Genomic DNA, 22,132 nt, shown 5'->3' on the forward strand with positions numbered 1-22,132 from the left:
AAATAGAAGTAATGGATGGATGTGTGGATGGAGGGATGGGTCTGGTCAGACGACCGTCTATTGGTGTCCATTCCAGATCAGGAGCTGTTTGCAATCCATGAAGGCGGCTTTGCCTGACAAGGGGGAGCAAATGTCAAAGTGAGAATTCTGGATAAGAATATGTTAGCAACTTTCATATACACACATAGACAAAATTGTTGGTACCCCTCGTTTAATGAAAGGGTTTGAAGCGTGCCTTTTCCAGACGCCATATTTCAGCTCCTTCCAAAGATGCTCAATAGGATTTAGGTGTGGGCCCATAGAAGCCACTTCATAATAGTCCAATGTTCTCCTCTTAGCCATTCTTAGCTGAGTGTTTTGGGTCATTATCCTGTTACAAGACCCAGGACCTGCGACAGACCAAGCTTTCTGACACTGGGCAGCACATGTCTCTCTAGAATCTCTTGATAGTCTTGAGATTTCATTGTACCCTGCACAGATTCAAGACCCCCTGTGCCAGATGAAGCAAAGCAGCCCCAGAACATAACAGAGCCCCCTCATGTGTCACAGTAGGGACATAACAGAGCCCCTCCATGTGTCACAGTAGGGACATAACAGAGCTCCTCCATGTGTCACAGTAGAGACATAACAGAGCTCCTCCATGTGTCACAGTAGGGACATAACAGAGCCCCTCCATGTGTCACAGTAGAGACATAACAGAGCTCCTCCATGTGTCACAGTAGGGACATAACAGAGCTCCTCCATGTGTCACAGTAGAGACATAACAGAGCCCCCTCCATGTGTCACAGTAGAGACATAACAGAGCCCCCTCCATGTGTCACAGTAGGGACATAACAGAGGCCCCTCCTTGTGTCACAGTAGGGACATAACAGAGCTCCTCCATGTGTCACAGTAGGGACATAACAGAGCTCCTCCATGTGTCACAGTAGGGACATAACAGAGCTCCTCCATGGGTCACAGTAGGGACATAACAGAGCCTCCTCCATGTGTCACAGTAGGGACATAACAGAGCTCCTCCATGTGTCACAGTAGGGACATAACAGCTCCTCCATGTGTCACAGTAGGGACATAACAGAGCCCCCTCCTTGTGTCACAGTAGGGACATAACAGAGCTCCTCCATGTGTCACAGTAGGGACATAACAGAGCCCCCTCCATGTGTCACAGTAGAGACATAACAGAGCCCCCTCCATGTGTCACAGTAGAGACATAACAGAGCCCCCTCCATGTGTCACAGTAGGGACATAACAGAGCCCCCTCCATGTGTCACAGTAGGGACATAACAGAGCCCCCTCCATGTGTCACAGTAGAGACATAACAGAGCCCCCTCCATGTGTCACAGTAGGGACATAACAGAGCTCCTCCATGTGTCACAGTAGGGACATAACAGAGCTCCTCCATGTGTCACAGTAGGGACATAACAGAGGCCCCTCCATGTGTCACAGTAGGGACATAACAGAGCTCCTCCATGTGTCACAGTAGGGACATAACAGAGCTCCTCCATGTGTCACAGTAGGGACATAACAGAGCTCCTCCATGTGTCGCAGTAGGGACATAACAGAGCCTCCTCCATGTGTCACAGTAGGGACATAACAGAGCTCCTCCATGTGTCACAGTAGGGACATAACAGAGCTCCTCCATGTGTCGCAGTAGGGACATAACAGAGCCCCCTCCATGTGTCGCAGTAGGGACATAACAGAGCCCCCTCCATGTGTAACAGTAGGGACATAACAGAGCTCCTCCATGTGTCACAGTAGGGACATAACAGAGCTCCTCCATGTGTCACAGTAGGGACATAACAGAGCCCCCTCCTTGTGTCACAGTAGGGACATAACAGAGCTCCTCCATGTGTCACAGTAGGGACATAACAGAGCTCCTCCATGTGTCACAGTAGGGACATAACAGAGCCTCTCCATGTGTCACAGTAGGGACATAACAGAGCCCCCTCCATGTGTCACAGTAGGGACATAACAGAGCTCCTCCATGTGTCACAGTAGGGACATAACAGAGCCCCCTCCATGTGTCACAGTAGGGACAGTCTTCTTTTCACGATAGACTTCATTTTTCCATCTGTGACCATAGAGCTGATCGGCCAAAAAGTCTCCTCTGTCCATAGGACATTCTCGCAGAAGCTTTGTGGCTTGTCAACATTTTTTATTTATTATTCCTTTTGACAGATCCAAGTTATTTCTGTGACCAATGTGGGGTTTTCTTTAATTAAACAAGGGGACCAACAATTTTGTCCACGTGTGTATATTTGACTTTCCTACATATTACTTACAGTATAAAATGAAGCCATCTCCTAAGGAACTCCGGTAGGTCAACGAGCAACCAACTGTATTTTATAGGGGCGATGAATTACACCATTGGTATTAGGTAGAGGGGTAAGGTCAATAGCAGAAGGGTCTTCTTCAGACTTCAAGGTGAAATTCTGCAGTATAAAGGTGAGGAACAGAAAGAGCTGCATTCTGGCCATTGATTCTCCAAGGCAGATTCTCTTTCCTGTAGGCAAAAGGATCAAAGGCTTCAGTTGTTCAGCAAAATAAAGCACCAAATACAAGACGACTTAGAATCCTTTCAACCTTATGACACCACATTGGTTTGAGGAGACTTGAACAAGGATGGAAACTAGGGTTGAGCGATCGGGATCGGAATTCAGATCCCAATCTTTTCCAGTGGGATCGAGGTCGGAGTTTTCTCAAGATCGGCTCAACCCTAAAAGTGACTTTTCCCATAGAGAAGCATTGATTAGGGTTGAGGATCGAGATCGGAAAAGATCGGAATCCGATCGGTGATCGAGCAAATTTCATGATCACGATTGGGATCGAGACCGGCTGGAAAATGATCGGAAATCGGATTTTAAAATTGATCTTGAAATCTGAAGATCGGCTCAACCCTAGTGGATACCAAATGAGTCCATCACTTCCTATTCTTAGCAATTTGCAATTTATTTTCTCAGTAATTTTCATGTAGATTCCAGATGATAATTCAACCCATCTGCCCATAATTGTTCAATATCCCAAATTCTACAACTGAGCTTATATCACTGTATGGTAACAATTTACACCCTAAACCACCAACCTTCTTCATGTGTTGGTTTCGATTGTTCTACAGTTATTGGTACCTGTTGAGAATGGTAAGAAGGCTTCTTTCTTCTGGAACCCTCCAGTTTCATCTAGAAAGTGACTTGGATCAAACTTCTCTGGATTATGAAAGTATTTGGGATCTTTCAACACTGAGGTTAAGAATGGAAACACAGTGGTGCCCTTCAATAAGGCGACAGACCACGAAGAACATGTGAGAATGTTACATTTACTGCATTAATTCATCATGAAATAATCTTATACCTGAGGGCATCGCACTATTATTCTCACCTTGGGGATCTTGTATCCTCTGAAGATGGTGGTTTGGGCGCTTGCATGTGGAATACTAAAAGGCAAGATGTTTGCAAATCTTTGTATTTCATGTATGACGGCATCTGTATATGGCATTTTGCTATGGTCCTGCACAGATGGACATCGGTGGTGGCCAACAACAAGGTCAATTTCTTCTTGGACTTTAGCTGAGGTGAAGAAAATACATTATAAATAAATGACTTAAATAAGAATTCTTAGGTCCAGAACAGGAATATTGTGCACGTTCCATATTTTTACAATGAATTGTGTTATCAGGTAATAGAAAGTTATCCCTAACGATTGGATAGGGGATAACTGCTGGATCGGTAGGGATTCAACTGTTGGAATTCCCAGCAATGACGGAGAGTCTAAGCCCTCCTACCTGGTCACATATTCACACTGACACTTCATTTACTTCTAAGTGACTGACAAATAGAAGCCGAGCAAAGAATTCAGCTTAATCTTACAATCCCATAAAAAAGTAGTGGAAGCACACATATGATTGGTGGGGTCCTCTGTGGTCAAGCCCATCTAGATCAGTATCCGGTGGATAAGGCATAACCTGGCATTGGTGGAATCCCCCTAGTCTGGTGAGCCAGTCCAACCCTAGTCTGCTATGTTATTGACTAAGTTCCTGACAAAATTATTGTAAAGTTATGTGCTCTCCTCCTAAGCACACTCTGTTCCTCCAATGCATACACTTTCAATGTGAATAATCAGATTTAAGTTCAAATATTTTTTTATAAGATTGTGTCTACTTTTTATCTAAATACAGAAATATATAAATAGGTTCACAGCCTCTGCAGAAAACTACAAATTTACCCAAATATTCACTTTTAAAGAATTCTAAAACAAAGGCTCTGCCAATGCCAATATTTAGCGCACCTAGAACGTCTGGATACTTGAGCAAAATCCTCAGACCAATCTTTAAAGTCATGCTTGTGGTTTCGGTCCCAGCGAAGAAAAGGTTCATCACAGTAACAAACAAGTTTTCAAAGTGGAACTCTGTGTTGGGGATTGTCTTCTCCTAGGAATGGACACAAGATAAGATTCCATTAATATGTTTCTACTAGAGATGAGTGAGTAGTGTTCGATCGAGTAGGTGTTCGATCGAATACTATGGTGATCGAATACTACGGTATTCGAAATACTCGTACTCGATCAAACACTACTAGCTGTTCGAAGTTTAAGGTTCGATGCAGAACCAGCGTTGATGGGCAGAATGCTATACATTCTATACATGCTATACATTCTATACATGCTATACATTCTGCCCATCAACGCTGGTTCTTCTCTTACCTTTCCGAAGTCTTCTCCATGCTGCGTCCCCGCGTCTTCTTCCGGGTGGAATTCACTCTGCCTAGGCATCCGGCCTAGGCAGAGCCGACTGCGCATGCGCGTGCATGCCCGTGCATGCGCAGTCGGCTCTGCCTAGGCCGGATGCCTAGGCTGAGTGAATTCCACCTGGAAGAAGACGCGGGGGCGCTGCGCCAGGAGAAGACTTCAAGCAGAATCCAGCCCGACCGTCACTCGTGGACTTGGTAAGTATGATTTTATCGAATTTTGCGTACCCCTGAAACAAGCATTTCCCCCCATAGACTATAACGGGGTTCGAAATCCATTCGAACAGTGTGCGGCTGTTCCAATCGGATTTTGAACCTCGGACATTTTAGTGTTCGCTCATCTCTAGTTTCTACCTGTTAGTTTTCCATGGACATGTTACAGTGATTGGTAGCGCTGGAGTGAAGTTCTAGTTCTTTTTCAAATTGCTTTTATTTGCATTGTAAACATTATTGACTCCCAAAAACCAAATCTAGAAGTGACTGTCTTCTACTGGACCTCATTATTGTATTGGTGTATGGCAATATGGGAGGGTCCCCTGGTATTATGTCTAACCCTGATAAGTAGTGAGGCCCTGTAAAATTTGTTCATGTCCATCAGGCTGGGTTCACACCAGCGCTTGGCATCCGGAGTTCGTCCCTGAATCAGTTTGAAAAATGTAGAGAGAAAACTCATGCCATCAGGACTTTCTCTCCACATTTTTCAGGTGGGAACCCGGCAGACCCCATTATAGTCTATGGGGTCTATGGCTTTCCAGGAGCAACCACTTTTTAAGCGGATTTGGTTTCCCCCATCGTTCCATCTTACTTACCTCCTCCATCTTTATAAGAAAGCAATCTATGAAATCTCTGGGACAGTTTACGTCCAACGTCTCCCGATGTTCCACCACTTTCTCCAGCACAAACTTTTTTATGGAGGAGAAATTCTTGAAGACTTTCTGATGAGGTCCAGGAATATTCACAAAAAGTTTTGGAAAAGAGTTGAGCAACTAAAATGAGAAGTAGATGTAATTATATTGGAAATCCCTTTGACAGATTTTACCACAGGATCATTGACTGTATATAAATTACTTTTGCCCTTTGGGGAGGCCATCGGGGTGCTTGCACTGGGGAATCCACCATAAACCATCTAATGAACTTTAAGGGGATATTCTCACTCATGATATGTATTGCCTGTCTATGGCATAGAGGATAAATGCCTAATCCCTGGAAGTCCAACCACTGTGACCCACAGCAATCATAAGAGTAGGGGCTCAGAGGTTCTCCAAGTGAATGGGGCAGTGGTGTGCATTCTGTATGGCTTCTTCATTAACTTCTATGGGATTGCTTGAGATCACCATCCTTGATGTCCCATAGAAATTAATGGAGTCCTGGTGCCGCGCTTGCGTTCCCATTGAGCACTTGGTGGTATTTGCAGAATGCTTTCCTGATCACAAGTCCCAGTGAATGGACCCCAGTGATGAAACACATATCCCCTATCCCATGGCATATAAAACCCTTGCACCCTTGTCTATATAGAATGGTTCCCCAGCTAGTTTTTTTTTTTTTTTTTTTGGAGGGGTCACAACTACAGAAGCCCTCAGCCCTTACTATGCGAGTACAAATCTCTGGCCGCCACTTGTATTACCTGCCCAACTGATGAGTTTCTTATCTTGAAGGCTTCTTTCAACTTGGCCAAAAGACTTAGGAATATTTCATCATCGTATTTAAAGCGTTGGCCAAAGACGATTAAACAAATCACATTGGAAACTGCTAAGGACACCAGGTACGTGGGATCGAAAAAAGAACCTTGAAAAAACATAAGTGACACAATCAGTTATAAAATAAGATGGACCAGCGTGAATGTCAAGTTGTTTTAAGAAAAAATACAAACTAAGAACTTTGGATCAATGGAGTGTTGTCTCCAAAATTTACCACGCTAGACAGTTCAATCAGGGTTGAACCTGGAGGATCCTCTAGTACTCTGGTGAGCCAGTCCAACCCTGTGTCTGTCTGGTACGCCCACTATGACCTGGTTATATATATACTGACCTGTATGTTTCTTCAGCTCATCTCGAAGACAACATGACTCCTCTTGGATCCGCTCTTCTACACTCCTCTTACCCATGCCAAAGTTTCTCAATGTGGTGAGAGAAAATCGTCGGAGTTGCTTCCAGCGTTCCCCATTACTGAGTAGAATCCCTGAAGACACAATGATACATGAACCTAACCTCTGACATCCACCAAGGTGTGGACAGAACCTGAGTCCAATTGTTATTTTCCAGTACAGATCACTAAACCAACTCATTACAAAGACGATGGAGTGGACCACCTACCATAATCCTTAAAGACCAATTCTGCTCCAGGGAACCTTGCTCTGTTGCTGAAGACATCAGCTCTGTCCACTAGAGCTTCCTTCACCGTCTCATATCCATGTAGGACAACCACAGTTCTCGGTCCAAGGTGAACAGTGAAAACATCTCCATAAACCTTTGCAAGCTATGGGAATATTAGCAAACATGTAGTTAGATGGATCAAGTCAGGGTTCAAGGGGTTGTCTAGGATTGGAAACACATGGCTGTTTTTTTCCCATAAACAGGGCTTCTCGATGGCTTGTGTCTTGTGCGGAGTTGCAATAAGACTTGACACGTGACCACAGGTAAGACTCATTGGTTTCTTCAAGAAAGAGTTCTAGGAACCAAATCAAAGAACTGTCTGTAATTGCCACAAAATGTCGTATAATTGGGGGATGTCCAGCAGTAAAGACGTGTGTGTATGAAACGTTGTTACTATAGGCAGGGAGATTCAGCTGCCAATTGTTGGGAACAATTGCTCCTATATACCTCTGTTTCTGATCATTGACCTGTCTAATAGTGTTCACAACCATTGTATGAACAAACATTTGCATTTGATTTGAGGAGGACAAAAAAAAATCATTGTCTTTAAGCTAGACATAAGGACTCTGCTGCCAATGGACAATGAAATAAAAGACCAGCGGAATGGTCACTTTAACAATTAAGATTGATCCTCTGCATGTCCTCTGCATCCGCCTGTGTATGAATGAGTGCTGACCTGCACATTTGGTAACATTATGTACATTATGTACATCATTATGTATTATAGATATATATAGTCCTAGGAGCCCTGACAGTGTCATACACCATGTATTATAGATATATATAATCCTAGGAAACCTGACAGTGTCATACACTATGTATTATAGATATATATAGTCCTAGGAGCCCTGACAGTGTCATACACTGTGTATTATAGATATATATAGTCCTAGGAGTCCTGACAGTGTCATACACTATGTATTATAGATATATATAGTCCTAGGAGCCCTGACAGTGTCATACACTATGTATTATAGATATATATAGTCCTCGGAGTCCTGACAGTGTCATACACTGTGTATTATAGATATATAGTCCTAGGAGCCCTGACAGTGTCATACACTATGTATTATAGATATACTGTATATAGTCCTAGGAGTCCTGACAGTGTCATACACTATGTATTATAGATATATATAGTCCTAGGAGTCCTGACAGTGTCATACACTATGTATTATAGATATATATAGTCCTAGGAGCCCTGACAGTGTCATACACTATGTATTATAGATATACTGTATATAGTCCTAGGAGTCCTGACAGTGTCATACACTATGTATTATAGATATATATAGTCCTAGGAGTCCTGACAGTGTCATACACTGTGTATTATAGATATATAGTCCTAGGAGTCCTGACAGTGTCATACACTGTGTATTATAGATATATAGTCCTAGGAGCCCTGACAGTGTCATACACTATGTATTATAGATATATAGTCCTAGGAGCCCTGACAGTGTCATACACTATGTATTATAGATATATATAGTCCTAGGAGCCCTGACAGTGTCATACACTATGTATTATAGATATATATAGTCCTAGGAGTCCTGACAGTGTCATACACTATGTATTATAGATATATATAGTCCTAGGAGTCCTGACAGTGTCATACACTATGTATTATTGATATATATAGTCCTAGGAGCCCTGACAGTGTCATACACTATGTATTATAGATATATATAGTCCTAGGAGTCCTGACAGTGTCATACACTATGTATTATAGATATATATAGTCCTAGGAGCCCTGACAGTGTCATACACTATGTATTATAGATATATATAGTCCTAGGAGTCCTGACAGTGTCATACACTATGTATTATAGATATATATAGTCCTAGGAGTCCTGACAGTGTCATACACTATGTATTATTGATATATATATATATATATATAATCCTAGGAGCCCTGACAGTGTCATACACTATGTATTATAGATATATATATATAATCCTAGGAGCCCTGACAGTGTCATACACCATGTATTATAGATATATATAGTCCTAGGAGTCCTGACAGTGTCATACACTATGTATTATAGATATATATAGTCCTAGGAGCCCTGACAGTGTCATACACTATGTATTATAGATATATATAGTCCTAGGAGTCCTGACAGTGTCATACACTATGTATTATAGATATATATAGTCCTAGGAGCCCTGACAGTGTCATACACTATGTATTATAGATATATAGTCCTAGGAGCCCTGAAAGTGTCATACACTATGTATTATAGATATATATATATAGTCCTAGGAGCCCTGACAGTGTCATACACTATGTATTATAGATATATACAGTCCTAGGAGCCCTGACAGTGTCATACACTATGTATTATAGATATATATAGTCCTAGGAGTCCTGACAGTGTCATACACTATGTATTATAGATACATATATATATATATATATATATATATATATATATATATATATATATATAGTCCTAGGAGTCCTGACAGTGTCATACACTATGTATTATAGATATATAGTCCTAGGAGCCCTGACAGTGTCATACACTATGTATTATAGATATATATAGTCCTAGGAGCCCTGACAGTGTCATACACTATGTATTATAGATATATATAGTCCTAGGAGCCCTGACAGTGTCATACACTATGTATTATAGATATATATATAGTCCTAGGAGTCCTGACAGTGTCATACACTATTTATTATAGATATATATATAGTCCTAGGAGTCCTGACAGTGTCATACACTATTTATTATAGATATATATATAGTCCTAGGAGCCCTGACAGTGTCATACACTATGTATTATATATATATAGTCCTAGGAGTCCTGATAGTGTCATACACTATGTATTATAGATATATATAGTCCTAGGAGTCCTGACAGTGTCATACACTATGTATTATAGATATATATAGTCCTAGGAGCCCTGTCAGTGTCATACACTATGTATTATAGATATATATAGTCCTAGGAGTCATGACAGTGCCATACACTATGTATTATAGATATATATAGTCCTAGGAGCCCTGACAGTGTCATACACTATGTATTATAGATATATAGTCCTAGGAGTCCTGACAGTGTCATACACTATGTATTATAGATATATATAGTCCTAGGAGCCCTGACAGTGTCATACACTATGTATTATAGATATATATAGTCCTAGGAGCCCTGACAGTGTCATACACTATGTATTATAGATATATATAGTCCTAGGAGTCCTGACAGTGTCATACACTATGTATTATAGATATATATAGTCCTAGGAGTCCTGACAGTGTCATACACTATGTATTATAGATATATATAGTCCTAGGAGCCCTGACAGTGTCATACACTATGTATTATAGATATATATATAGTCCTAGGAGTCCTGACAGTGCCATACACTATGTATTATAGATATATATAGTCCTAGGAGTCCTGACAGTGTCATACACTATGTATTATACATATAGTCCTAGGAGCCCTGACAGTGTCATACACTATGTATTATACATATAGTCCTAGGAGCCCTGACAGTGTCATACACTATGTATTATAGATATATATATATACTCCTAGGAGTCCTGACAGTGCCATACACTATGTATTATAGATATATATAGTCCTAGGAGTCCTGACAGTGTCATACACTATGTATTATAGATATATATAGTCCTAGGAGCCCTGACAGTGTCATACACTATGTATTATAGATATATACAGTCCTAGGAGCCCTGACAGTGTCATACACTATGTATTATAGATATATACACTCACCGGCCACTTTATTAGGTACACCTGTCCAACTGCTCGTTAACACTTAATTTCTAATCAGCCAATCACATGGCGGCAACTCAGTGCATTTAGGCATGTAGACATGGTCAAGACAATCTCCTGCAGTTCAAACCGAGCATCAGTATGGGGGGGAAGAAAGGTGATTTGAGTGCCTTTGAACGTGGCATGGTTGTTGGTGCCAGAAGGGCTGGTCTGAGTATTTCAGAAACTGCTGATCTACTGGGATTTTCACGCACAACCATCTCTAGGGTTTACAGAGAATGGTCCGAAAAAGAAAAAACATCCAGTGAGCGGCAGTTCTGTGGGGGGCGGAAATGCGTTGTTGATGCCAGAGGTCAGAGGAGAATGGCCAGACTGGTTCGAGCTGATAGAAAGGCAACAGTGACTCAAATAGCCACCCGTTACACCAAGGTAGCCAGAAGAGCATCTCTGAACGCCGCACAGTACGTCCAACTTTGAGGCTACAGATGGGCTACAGCAGCAGAAGACCACACCGGGGGCCACTCCTTTCAGCTAAGAACAGGAAACTGAGGCTACAATTTGCACAAGCTCATCGAAATTGGACAATTGAAGATTGGAAAAACGTTGCCTGGTCTGATGAGTCTGGATTTCTGCTGCGACATTCGGATGGTAGGGTCAGAATTTGGCGTCAACAACATGAAAGCATGGATCCATCCTGCCTTGTGTCAACGGTTCAGGCTGGTGGTGGTGGTGTCATGGTGTGGGGAATATTTTCTTGGCACTCTTTGGGCCCCTTGGTACCAATTGAGCATCGTTGCAACGCCAAAGCCTACCTGAGTATTGTTGCTGACCATGTCCATCCCTTTATGACCACAATGTACCCAACATCTGATGGCTACTTTCAGCAGGATAATGCAATGCCATGTCATAAAGCTGGAATCATCTCAGACTGGTTTCTTGAACATGACAATGAGTTCACTGTACTCCAATGGCCTCCACAGTCACCAGATCTCAATCCAATAGAGGAGCATCTTTGGGATGTGGTGGAACGGGAGATTCGCATCATGGATGTGCAGCCGACAAATCTGCGACTGCAACTGTGTGATGCCATCATGTCAATATGGACCAAAATCTCTGAGGAATGCTTCCAGCACCTTGTTGTATCTATGCCACCAAGAATTGAGGCAGTTCTGAAGGCAAAAGGGGGTCCAACCCATTACTAGCATGGTGTACCTAATAAAGTGGCCGGTGAGTGTATATAGTCCTAGGAGTCCTGACAGTGTCATACACTATGTATTATAGATATATATATATAGTCCTAGGAGTCCTGACAGTGTCATACACTATGTATTATAGATATATAGTCCTAGGAGCCCTGACAGTGTCATACACTATGTATTATAGATATATATAGTCCTAGGAGCCCTGTCAGTGTCATACACTATGTATTATAGATATATATAGTCCTAGGAGTCCTGACAGTGTCATACACTATGTATTATAGATATATATAGTCCTAGGAGCCCTGACAGTGTCATACACTATGTATTATAGATATATAGTCCTAGGAGTCCTGACAGTGTCATACACTATGTATTATAGATATATATATATAGTCCTAGGAGTCCTGACAGTGTCATACACTATGTATTATAGATATATAGTCCTAGGAGCCCTGACAGTGTCATACACTATGTATTATAGATATATATAGTCCTAGGAGCCCTGACAGTGTCATACACTATGTATTATAGATATATAGTCCTAGGAGCCCTGACAGTGTCATACACTATGTATTATAGATATATATAGTCCTAGGAGCCCTGACAGTGTCATACACTATGTATTATAGATATATATAGTCCTAGGAGCCCTGACAGTGTCATACACTATGTATTATAGATATATATAGTCCTAGGAGTCCTGACAGCGTCATACACTATGTATTATATATATATATATATATATATATATATATATATATATATATATATATATATATAGTCCTAGGAGTCCTGACAGTGTCATACACTATGTATTATAGATATATATATATATATAGTCCTAGGAGTCCTGACAGTGTCATACACTATGTATTATAGATATATATATAGTCCTAGGAGCCCTGACAGTGTCATACACTATGTATTATAGATATATAGTCCTAGGAGCCCTGACAGTGTCATACACTATGTATTATATATATATAGTCCTAGGAGTCCTGACAGTGTCATACACTATGTATTATAGATATATAGTCCTAGGAGCCCTGACAGTGTCATACACTATGTATTATAGATATATATAGTCCTAGGAGCCCTGTCAGTGTCATACACTATGTATTATAGATATATATAGTCCTAGGAGTCCTGACAGTGTCATACACTATGTATTATAGATATATATAGTCCTAGGAGCCCTGACAGTGTCATACACTATGTATTATAGATATATAGTCCTAGGAGTCCTGACAGTGTCATACACTATGTATTATAGATATATATATAGTCCTAGGAGCCCTGACAGTGTCATACACTATGTATTATAGATATATATAGTCCTAGGAGCCCTGACAGTGTCATACACTATGTATTATAGATATATATAGTCCTAGGAGTCCTGACAGTGCCATACACTATGTATTATAGATATATATAGTCCTAGGAGCCCTGACAGTGTCATACACTATGTATTATAGATATATATAGTCCTAGGAGCCCTGACAGTGTCATACACTATGTATTATAGATATATATAGTCCTAGGAGTCCTGACAGTGTCATACACTATGTATTATAGATATATATAGTCCTAGGAGTCCTGACAGTGTCATACACTATGTATTATAGATATATATATATAGTCCTAGGAGTCCTGACAGTGTCATACACTATGTATTATAGATATATATAGTCCTAGGAGTCCTGACAGTGTCATACACTATGTATTATAGATATATATATAGTCCTAGGAGCACTGACAGTGTCATACACTATGTATTATAGATATATAGTCCTAGGAGCCCTGACAGTGTCATACACTATGTATTATAGATATATATAGTCCTAGGAGCCCTGACAGTGTCATACACTATGTATTATAGATATATAGTCCTAGGAGCCCTGACAGTGTCATACACTATGTATTATAGATATATATAGTCCTAGGAGCCCTGACAGTGTCATACACTATGTATTATAGATATATATAGTCCTAGGAGCCCTGACAGTGTCATACACTATGTATTATAGATATATATAGTCCTAGGAGTCCTGACAGCGTCATACACTATGTAATATATATATATATATATATATATATATATATATATATATATATATATATGTATATATATATATATATATATATATATATATATATATATATATATAGTCCTAGGAGCCCTGACAGTGTCATACACTATGTATTATATATATATATATATATATATATATATATATATAGTCCTAGGAGTCCTGACAGTGTCATACACTATCAAAATCAAATCAAAATCAAAAAATGCTTTATTGGCACGTCCGAATAGTTATTTGGCATTGCCAAAGCTAGTAAAGTGGGCGGGGGGGGGGGGGGGGAGTTGGGTTGGGTGGGTGGTGGGTATGGGGGGGGTGGTTTGGGTTATAACAGTCCATGGAGTCTCATCTTCCTCTTTGTTGGTGACCGCTATATGGGGGGGTGGGGTGGGGCGGGTGTATTGGGATAAATATAACAGTCCGTGGAGTCTCGTCTTCCTCTTCGTTGGTGACCGCTATATGGGGGGGTGGGGTGGGGTGGGTGTTTTGGGATAAATATAACAGTCCATGGAGTCTCATCTTCCTCTTGTTTGGTGACAGCTGGACACGTATAGGGCAGCGATCTCCACAGTGGCCTCTTCTTCTCCCAGTAGGATGTAGAGTTTCGTCTTCTCGTCTGCAGATATGAAGTCTGGGATGTGGGCAGAGAGTCTTTGGTAGTAGTCGGCCCTCACAGCTGAGTATTTGGTGCAGTGTAGCAGGAAGTGGGTCTCGTCTTCTAGGGCCCCCTGGTCACAGTGCTGGCACAGTCTCTTCTCCCGTGGCTTGTACGTCTGCCTGTATCGCCCCGTCTCTATCTCTAGGTTGTGGGCGCTCAGTCTGTACCGGCTCAGGGTCTGTCTGTGCTTGGGGTGGCGTAGTCTCTCCAGGTAGGTGGCCATGGTGTAGTCCCTTTGTAGGGATTGGTACACGGTGAGTTTCTTGGAGTTATTTATTTTGTTTCTCCATTCTTCAATGTACCGCTCTTTGTTTGCCTCCGTGGTCGCCTTTATCTCGGCCTTGGTTATCATCTGTTGGTGTTTTTGGTTTGGTGGTTGGCTGTTGTTTGGTTGGTGAGTGTCCGGTTTGCTCGGGTGGCTTAGCCAGGCTTGGTGGTGGTAGGAGTCGGGCTTGCTCACCTGGATGTGTGCCTGGAAAGCTAGCGCCCCCTTCTGTATGGTGAGCCATAGGGGGAGTCTGCCTAGCTCTGCCCTGCAGGCTATGTTGGAGGTGTTGCGATGGACATGTAGCAGGTATTTGCAGAACTCCAGGTGGAAGTTCTCTGTTGGGCTGGAATCCCACTTTGACTGGTCTGGGTAGGTGGCTGGGCCCCAAACCTCACTGCCATAGAGAAGGATCGGGGAGATGACAGCGTCAAATATCTTCATCCAGACCCTCACCGGTGGTTTGAGGTGGTACAGTTGTCTTCTGATGGCGTAGAAGGTTCTGCAGGCTTTTGCTTTCAGGGTTTCTATTGCTGCTTTGAAGCTTCCTGATTGGCTGAGCTCCAGCCCCAGGTAGGTGTAGCTGTTGGTTTTCTCCAGTGTGGAGCCGTTCAGTGTGAATTGTGAGGTGGTGGAGGCTTTATTGTGGCCCTTCTTCTGGAATACCATGACTTTGGTCTTCTTCTGGTTGATGGGTAGGGCCCATGTGGTGCTGAATTTTTCCAGCACTGACAGGCTTTCTTGGAGGTCTTTCTCGGTGGGGGCCAGGAGTAGGAGGTCGTCGGCGTATAGCAGGAACTTCACTTCTCGATTGTTCAGGGTGAGGCCTGGGGTTGGTGAGGCCTCCAGGGCTGTAGCCAGTTCATTGATATAGATGTTGAAGAGCGTTGGGCTCAGGCTACAGCCTTGTCTGACCCCTCGGGCCTGTTGGAAGTATGCTGTCCTTTTCCCATTCACCTTCACACTGCACTGGTTTCCGGTGTAGGAGCTCTTGATGACGTCGTACGTTCTTCCTCCTATTCCACTCTCTAGGAGTTTTAGGAGTAGGCCTGGGTGCCATACTGAATCAAACGCCTTCTTAAAGTCCACGAAGCAGGCGAATATCTTGCCTCTTCTGGTGTTGTGGACGTGCGTCTTGATGAGGCTGTGCAGGGTGTAGATATGGTCTGTGGTGCGGTGGTTTGGCATGAACCCTGCTTGGCTCTTGCTGAGGACCCCGTGTTGTGTGAGGAAGGTGAGGATTCTGTTATTGATGATGCTGTTGAACAGTTTCCCCAGCTATGTGCTGCTGACGCAGATCCCTCTGTAGTTGTTGGGGTCATATTGGTCCCCATTCTTGTAGATGGGGGTTATGAGCTCTTTGTTCCAGTCTTCGGGGAAGTGTCCAGCATTGAGCACGAGGGTGAATAGCTTTGCCAGTGCCGCGTGTATTGCTGGAGAGCTGTATTTGATCATCTCTGGTAGGATGCCGTCAGGGCCACTGGCCTTTTTGCCTTTCAGCACGGCAATTCTTTCCTGTATATCTTTTATGGTGATTGGTGAGTCCAGAGGGTTCTGGAAGTCTTTGATGACTTTCTCCATGTCCCTCAGTTTGGTGATTATCTGTTGCTGTTCTGGAGTTAGTTCTTCTTCTGGGATGTTTTTGTAGAGACCTCTGAAGTAGTTGAGCCAGATATTGCCATTTTGGATGTGGAGAGAGTTTTTCTTGGGCTTTGTGCCCATGTGGTGCCAGGTCTCCCAGAATGAGCTGTCCTGGAGGGAGTCCTCTAGTTGCTCTATTTTGTGGGAGAGGTCCCTCTGTTTCTTCTCTCTGAGGGTGCCCTTGTATTGCTTGCATAGATTGTTGTAGGCTTCCCTCACCTCCTTGTTGTTGGGGTCCCTGTGTTTTTGGTTGGAGGCTGTTCTTAGGGTATGGCGTAGTGCTCTGCAGTCGCTGTCGAACCATTTGTGGGACTGTTTGTTGGTTTGTCTTATGGGTTTGGTTGGTTTCAGGCCTGCTAGTTCTGCTGTGGTCTGTAGGATGTACTTGAGATCCTTCACAGCTCTGGTGACTCCCTGTTGGTCTGGCTGATAGGTGTTTGTATGGAAGTTTGTGAGCAGTGTCTTGATTTCGGGTCGGTTGGTTGCGTTGCTATATTCTATGGCCTGGTGGTTGGCCCATGTGAAATGTCTTGGTAGGTTGTAGAGGCCAGACTGTTGGGGCTCATGTGCGGGTGTTTTGTTCATGGTTCTCATGTATAGTAGGATCTGGTTGTGGTCTGATAGATGGGAGTCAGGTGCGATTGTGAAGTCTTCAATGTCTGACAGGTCTGCGTCTGTGATGGCATAGTCCACCACGCTGTTGCCCACTTGAGAGTTTAGTGTGAAGCGTCCTCTGGGATCGCCTGTGGTACGTCCGTTTATTATGTACAGTCCTAGGCTTCGGCACATGTTCAGCAGTTGTCTCCCACTCTTGTTGACAGTTCTGTCTTGGCTGTTTCTTCTTATCTGTGTGGGTTCTGGGTGGTGGATCTCACTACCGTGCGTATGTGGGTTGTCGTCAGGAGGCAGGTAGTCTAACTCTGTGCCTGTCCTTGCATTCAGGTCTCCGCATATTAGTACTCTGCCTTTGGGTTGGAAGTGGACGGCTTCCCTTTGTAGGACCTCGTAAGTGTCGGGGTCGTGGTAGGGGGACCCTGGTGGGGGCATATATACTGCACAGAGATAGATGTCCTGCTGGCCGCTGAGGATGGAGCTGCTTATTTTTATCCATATGTGATTGGTTCCACGTTTGGTAGCTTTTACATGTTCTTTGAGCTCCTCCTTGTACCATATTAGTATGCCTCCTGAGTGGCGGCCATGTTTGGTTGTATTATATGATATATGTATTATAGATATATAGTCCTAGGAGTCCTGACAGTGTCATACACTATGTATTATAGATATATATAGTCCTAGGAGCCCTGACAGTGTCATACACTATGTATTATAGATATATATATAGTCCTAGGAGCCCTGACAGTGTCATACACTATGTATTATAGATATATATAGTCCTAGGAGCCCTGACAGTGTCATACACTATGTATTATAGATGTATATAGTCCTAGGAGCCCTGACAGTGTCATACACTATGTATTATAGATATATATAGTCCTAGGAGCCCTGCCAGTGTCATACACTATGTATTATAGATATATATAGTCCTAGGAGCCCTGACAGTGTCATACACTATGTATTATAGATATATATAGTCCTAGGAGTCCTGACAGTGTCATACACTATGTATTATAGATATATATAGTCCTAGGAGCCCTGACAGTGTCATACACTACTGTATGTATTATAGATATATATTCCTAGGAGTCCTGACAGTGTCATACACTATGTATTATAGATATATACAATCCTAGGAGCCCTGACAGTGTCATACACTATGTATTATAGATATATATAGTCCTAGGAGCCCTGACAGTGTCATACACTATGTATTATAGATATATATAGTCCTAGGAGTCCTGACAGTGTCATACACTATGTATTATAGATATATATAGTCCTAGGAGTCCTGACAGTGTCATACACTGTGTATTATAGATGTATATAGTCCTAGGAGCCCTGACAGTGTCATACACTATGTAATATATATATATATATATATATATATATATATATATATATATATATATATATACAGTATATATATATAGTATATGACTACTATGTTTTATAGATGAATCCCACTTGTTTGAAGACTGAAAGTACATATTTTTTGGCCTATCAGCCCAGGAATAAATGAATACACATAGGAACACTTGGGCTCCCTACAGTCATTCTCCTAAATTGTTGGTAGAATTTCCCATTGGCTATGACTGGACCATGAGAGTAATACGGTGTCTGATGATCATTCTTACTAATATACTCGTCTTCCTCTCTTGATGTTGCCATCTGGACTTTCACATTGGATTTGGTAAAGGCTGTGCGAGTGATGTGATGGAAGAGGCTGGCATTAGGATTTTAATAGGTAAACTAGTCCTTATTTCCATCATGGCTGATTCAGAGACAGAAAACAGGACTGGCCTAGCTATTGAATACCTGCTTCATCACTGTCACAGCCTTTGTGAAAGACAACGTAGAAGTGGAGATATCAAGGGAAGGGCTCTGAAATATGAATATGTATATGTATAACTGAGCAGGATTGAACAATAAAGAATATTGCACATAAGAAGAAGGATTTACTTCAGCATGCCAAAAATAGATAAAAAAAACTTTTACTTGGAATAGTTAAACACATCTACATAGGCATGGATCCAGACATAAAACACAAAAGAGCACAGCTTACGTGTTTCGGGCGCTAGAAAACGATCCCTTAGTTATGGCGTGCAGAGTACAAATATAGACACAGTTATATCCTACTGCAGAGCAAATACACCTGAGATAAATGACCAATTAAATATGCAAATGCCTCAACCCAGAAAGAGCAGTGACGCAGTGTGATCAGTATCCGTATACCGCACCCACTATGTGATCACAAGGTAAAGCTTGCGTGAAAAAGTACAATTACATATACCAAAGTAAAAATTAAACTAGAATCCTATACCTGCATAAGAATACTTATAATAGGACATAAATAGACCGACTTTCCCAAAATCCAAGGTAAGTACCATAAAGGATATCGTAGATAAGGACATTACCACCCCAATCGCAAGTGGATTAATGGTAAGTTCTATCCAATGTAACAACCACGGGTACCTTGCATTGGATTCCCAAATCTAATAGTCTTCTCATAAACACCAAAACTCTCTTTTCTGTTCATGGACAAACCCTTTAATTCCTTTGTTCTCACCTTCAGAAATGACTTGGGCAGTTCTTTCATGTTCAGCTGTAAGATGTTTCCTAGAAGAGGGAGCGGACTTGGTCCTGGAGGCATCTCCTTCCGCTTACTGTTCTCTGACCACATGATGAGAAGAATAAGACATAAGACACAAATGGCCAAGAGTAGGGTCCCAGCTCCAGAGATGTCCATTGCCAAGAAGAGGTTTCACCAGTAGATCTACAATTTAGAAAAAATACCATTAGTTACATGACGACACCTCCATTTACTAGGCTAGGGATGGCAAGTTATTAGGATTTGGAAGCAAAACTATTCATTTAATGAGAAGCCTCAAGGAGAACAAGGGCACAAGCAAGTGAGTTTATGTCAAAGGAGGCCCTTTGGTATTTGGTTCTGGTTAGAAGTCACCAAAGTAGATGGACAATTAGGCAGGTCTCATGGTAACCACTTCCCATTCCTTACATGTGAGCACTGGAAGATGTGAAAAAGAAATGTAAAAAAAATCAAATAGTAAAACCCACAGCGACGATGCTCCACGCCCCGTTCAGGAGTTTGTCTATAGAGGCTTTACAAGGAAGATTCTTTTTCAGACCATCTTTACGCAAATGTTCTTCAAAATCATCTAGAGATTTCTCCGTGGAAACTTACCCTAAGTGTGTCTAAGTAGAAGGTTACTGTGTAACATATATTCATTGTTACAATTGTAAAGGGGTATGACCACCAGAAAAAGTAGGGGGTGGGGTAGTAGGGGTGAGGGGTTTTTGGTGTTTTCTCCTCTCTAGGGGGTTGTGCAGATTGCCAACACCCTGTGATACATTGCCACTCATAACACAGAGGTTGTCCCATACTGACCAGGCCTGTTGGGCAACACTGACCTGTCTTGTGACTATGATATGCTCTGATGATTACAATCCTTTTTGACCAGAACAATGGTGCACGTATACATTGGTCAAAGAGATAAGCCCCGGTTTCAGTTTCACAATTTCTCCTCACTCCTGGTCCCTTGTTGTCTACCTTTTCACCACAAATTTCTGCTGAACTATTTTCATGTGTCTCAACCCATAACCACTAAAGAAAACAAGATTTTGGGAAAACCACAACTTCCAGCATAACCTGAGCCAGTGTCAGACTGAGGCTCCTTGAGCCCATTAGATAGAATGATCCAACAACCTCCAGGAAATGGACCGTAGTACCCTTCACATTTGGGTTTCTTCATGCTAGACCTTTATTGTGTTAGAGACTGAGCCCACTGGAGGATCCACTGGTACAATGTCCGATGCTCCTCTGCAGGCCCTAATACTGTGGGGACATCCTGAGACCTGACCAAAAGGATTGCTGCGGCATAATCCATATGGGTTGTCCCCCTTTCTATTTGCTTGAGTGAGGGGTCTTAGCATACAAACCTCCGTCTCCCACCCCAGCTCCATATTCCACAGCTCATCTTCATTTCATACCTTCACATTTGCATCTGACATTGAGTCCACCAGGATTATCTGCTAGTCCTGAAGCCGCCATGAGATGCTTCTGTTCTGTATCTTCCCATTTATAACCCTAAACAATCCCTTTACCAGTTCCTCCAAGCAATCCCCGGCTACCATCTGCATCACTTACCTTGTCCACTGGCTCAGACACGATAACTTGTTTTTCACCACAGTCCTTTACTACCACAAACAGCAGGTCTGCCCCTCCCCCAATGGGTAAAGGTCTAAAATCCAAAAACTGCCAACTTGTTATCCCAGAACTGACCTGGATATTACACAACATTAGTTGCATCATAGACCTGTCTGTGGTGATACAGTCCTATGAAAAAGTTTGGGCACCCCTATTAATCTTAATCATTTTTTGTTCTAAATATTTTGGTGTTTGCAGCAGCCATTTCAGTTTGATATATCTAATAACTGATGGACACAGTAATATTTCAGGATTGAAATGAGGTTTATTGTACTAACAGAAAATGCGCAATATGCATTAAACCAAAATTTGACCGGTGCAAAAGTATGGGCACCTCAACAGAAAAGTGACATTAATATTTAGTAGATCCTCCTTTTGCAGAGATAACAGCCTCTAGTCGCTTCCTGTAGCTTTTAATCAGTTCCTGGATCCTGGATGAAGGGATTTTGGACCATTTCTTTCTACAAAACAATTCAAGTTCAGTTAAGTTTGATGGTCGCCGAACATGGACAGCCCGCTCTCAAATGATCTGAAAACAAAGATTGTTCAACATAGTTGTTCAGGGGAAGGATACA

The 22,132-nt window shown here is 42.2% G+C and overlaps 1 protein-coding gene across 1 annotated transcript; it reads right to left on the reverse strand.

The window, feature by feature from the left end:
- Positions 1 to 2,318: 2,318 nt before the first annotated feature.
- On the reverse strand, positions 2,319 to 20,087 carry LOC142184155 (cytochrome P450 2C55-like). The gene is made up of 9 exons (XM_075258886.1): positions 19,899 to 20,087; positions 7,049 to 7,211; positions 6,765 to 6,914; positions 6,361 to 6,521; positions 5,546 to 5,722; positions 4,279 to 4,420; positions 3,373 to 3,560; positions 3,123 to 3,264; positions 2,319 to 2,500 (listed from the first exon to the last, which is right to left on the reverse strand). The coding sequence occupies exons 1-9, from the start codon at positions 20,076 to 20,078 to the stop codon at positions 2,319 to 2,321; spliced, it is 1,485 nt and encodes a 494-aa protein (XP_075114987.1). The 5' UTR covers positions 20,079 to 20,087.
- Positions 20,088 to 22,132: the final 2,045 nt, after the last annotated feature.

This window comes from Leptodactylus fuscus, chromosome 11 (assembly GCF_031893055.1).
Source record: "Leptodactylus fuscus isolate aLepFus1 chromosome 11, aLepFus1.hap2, whole genome shotgun sequence".
NCBI classification, from domain to species: Eukaryota; Metazoa; Chordata; class Amphibia; order Anura; family Leptodactylidae; genus Leptodactylus; species Leptodactylus fuscus.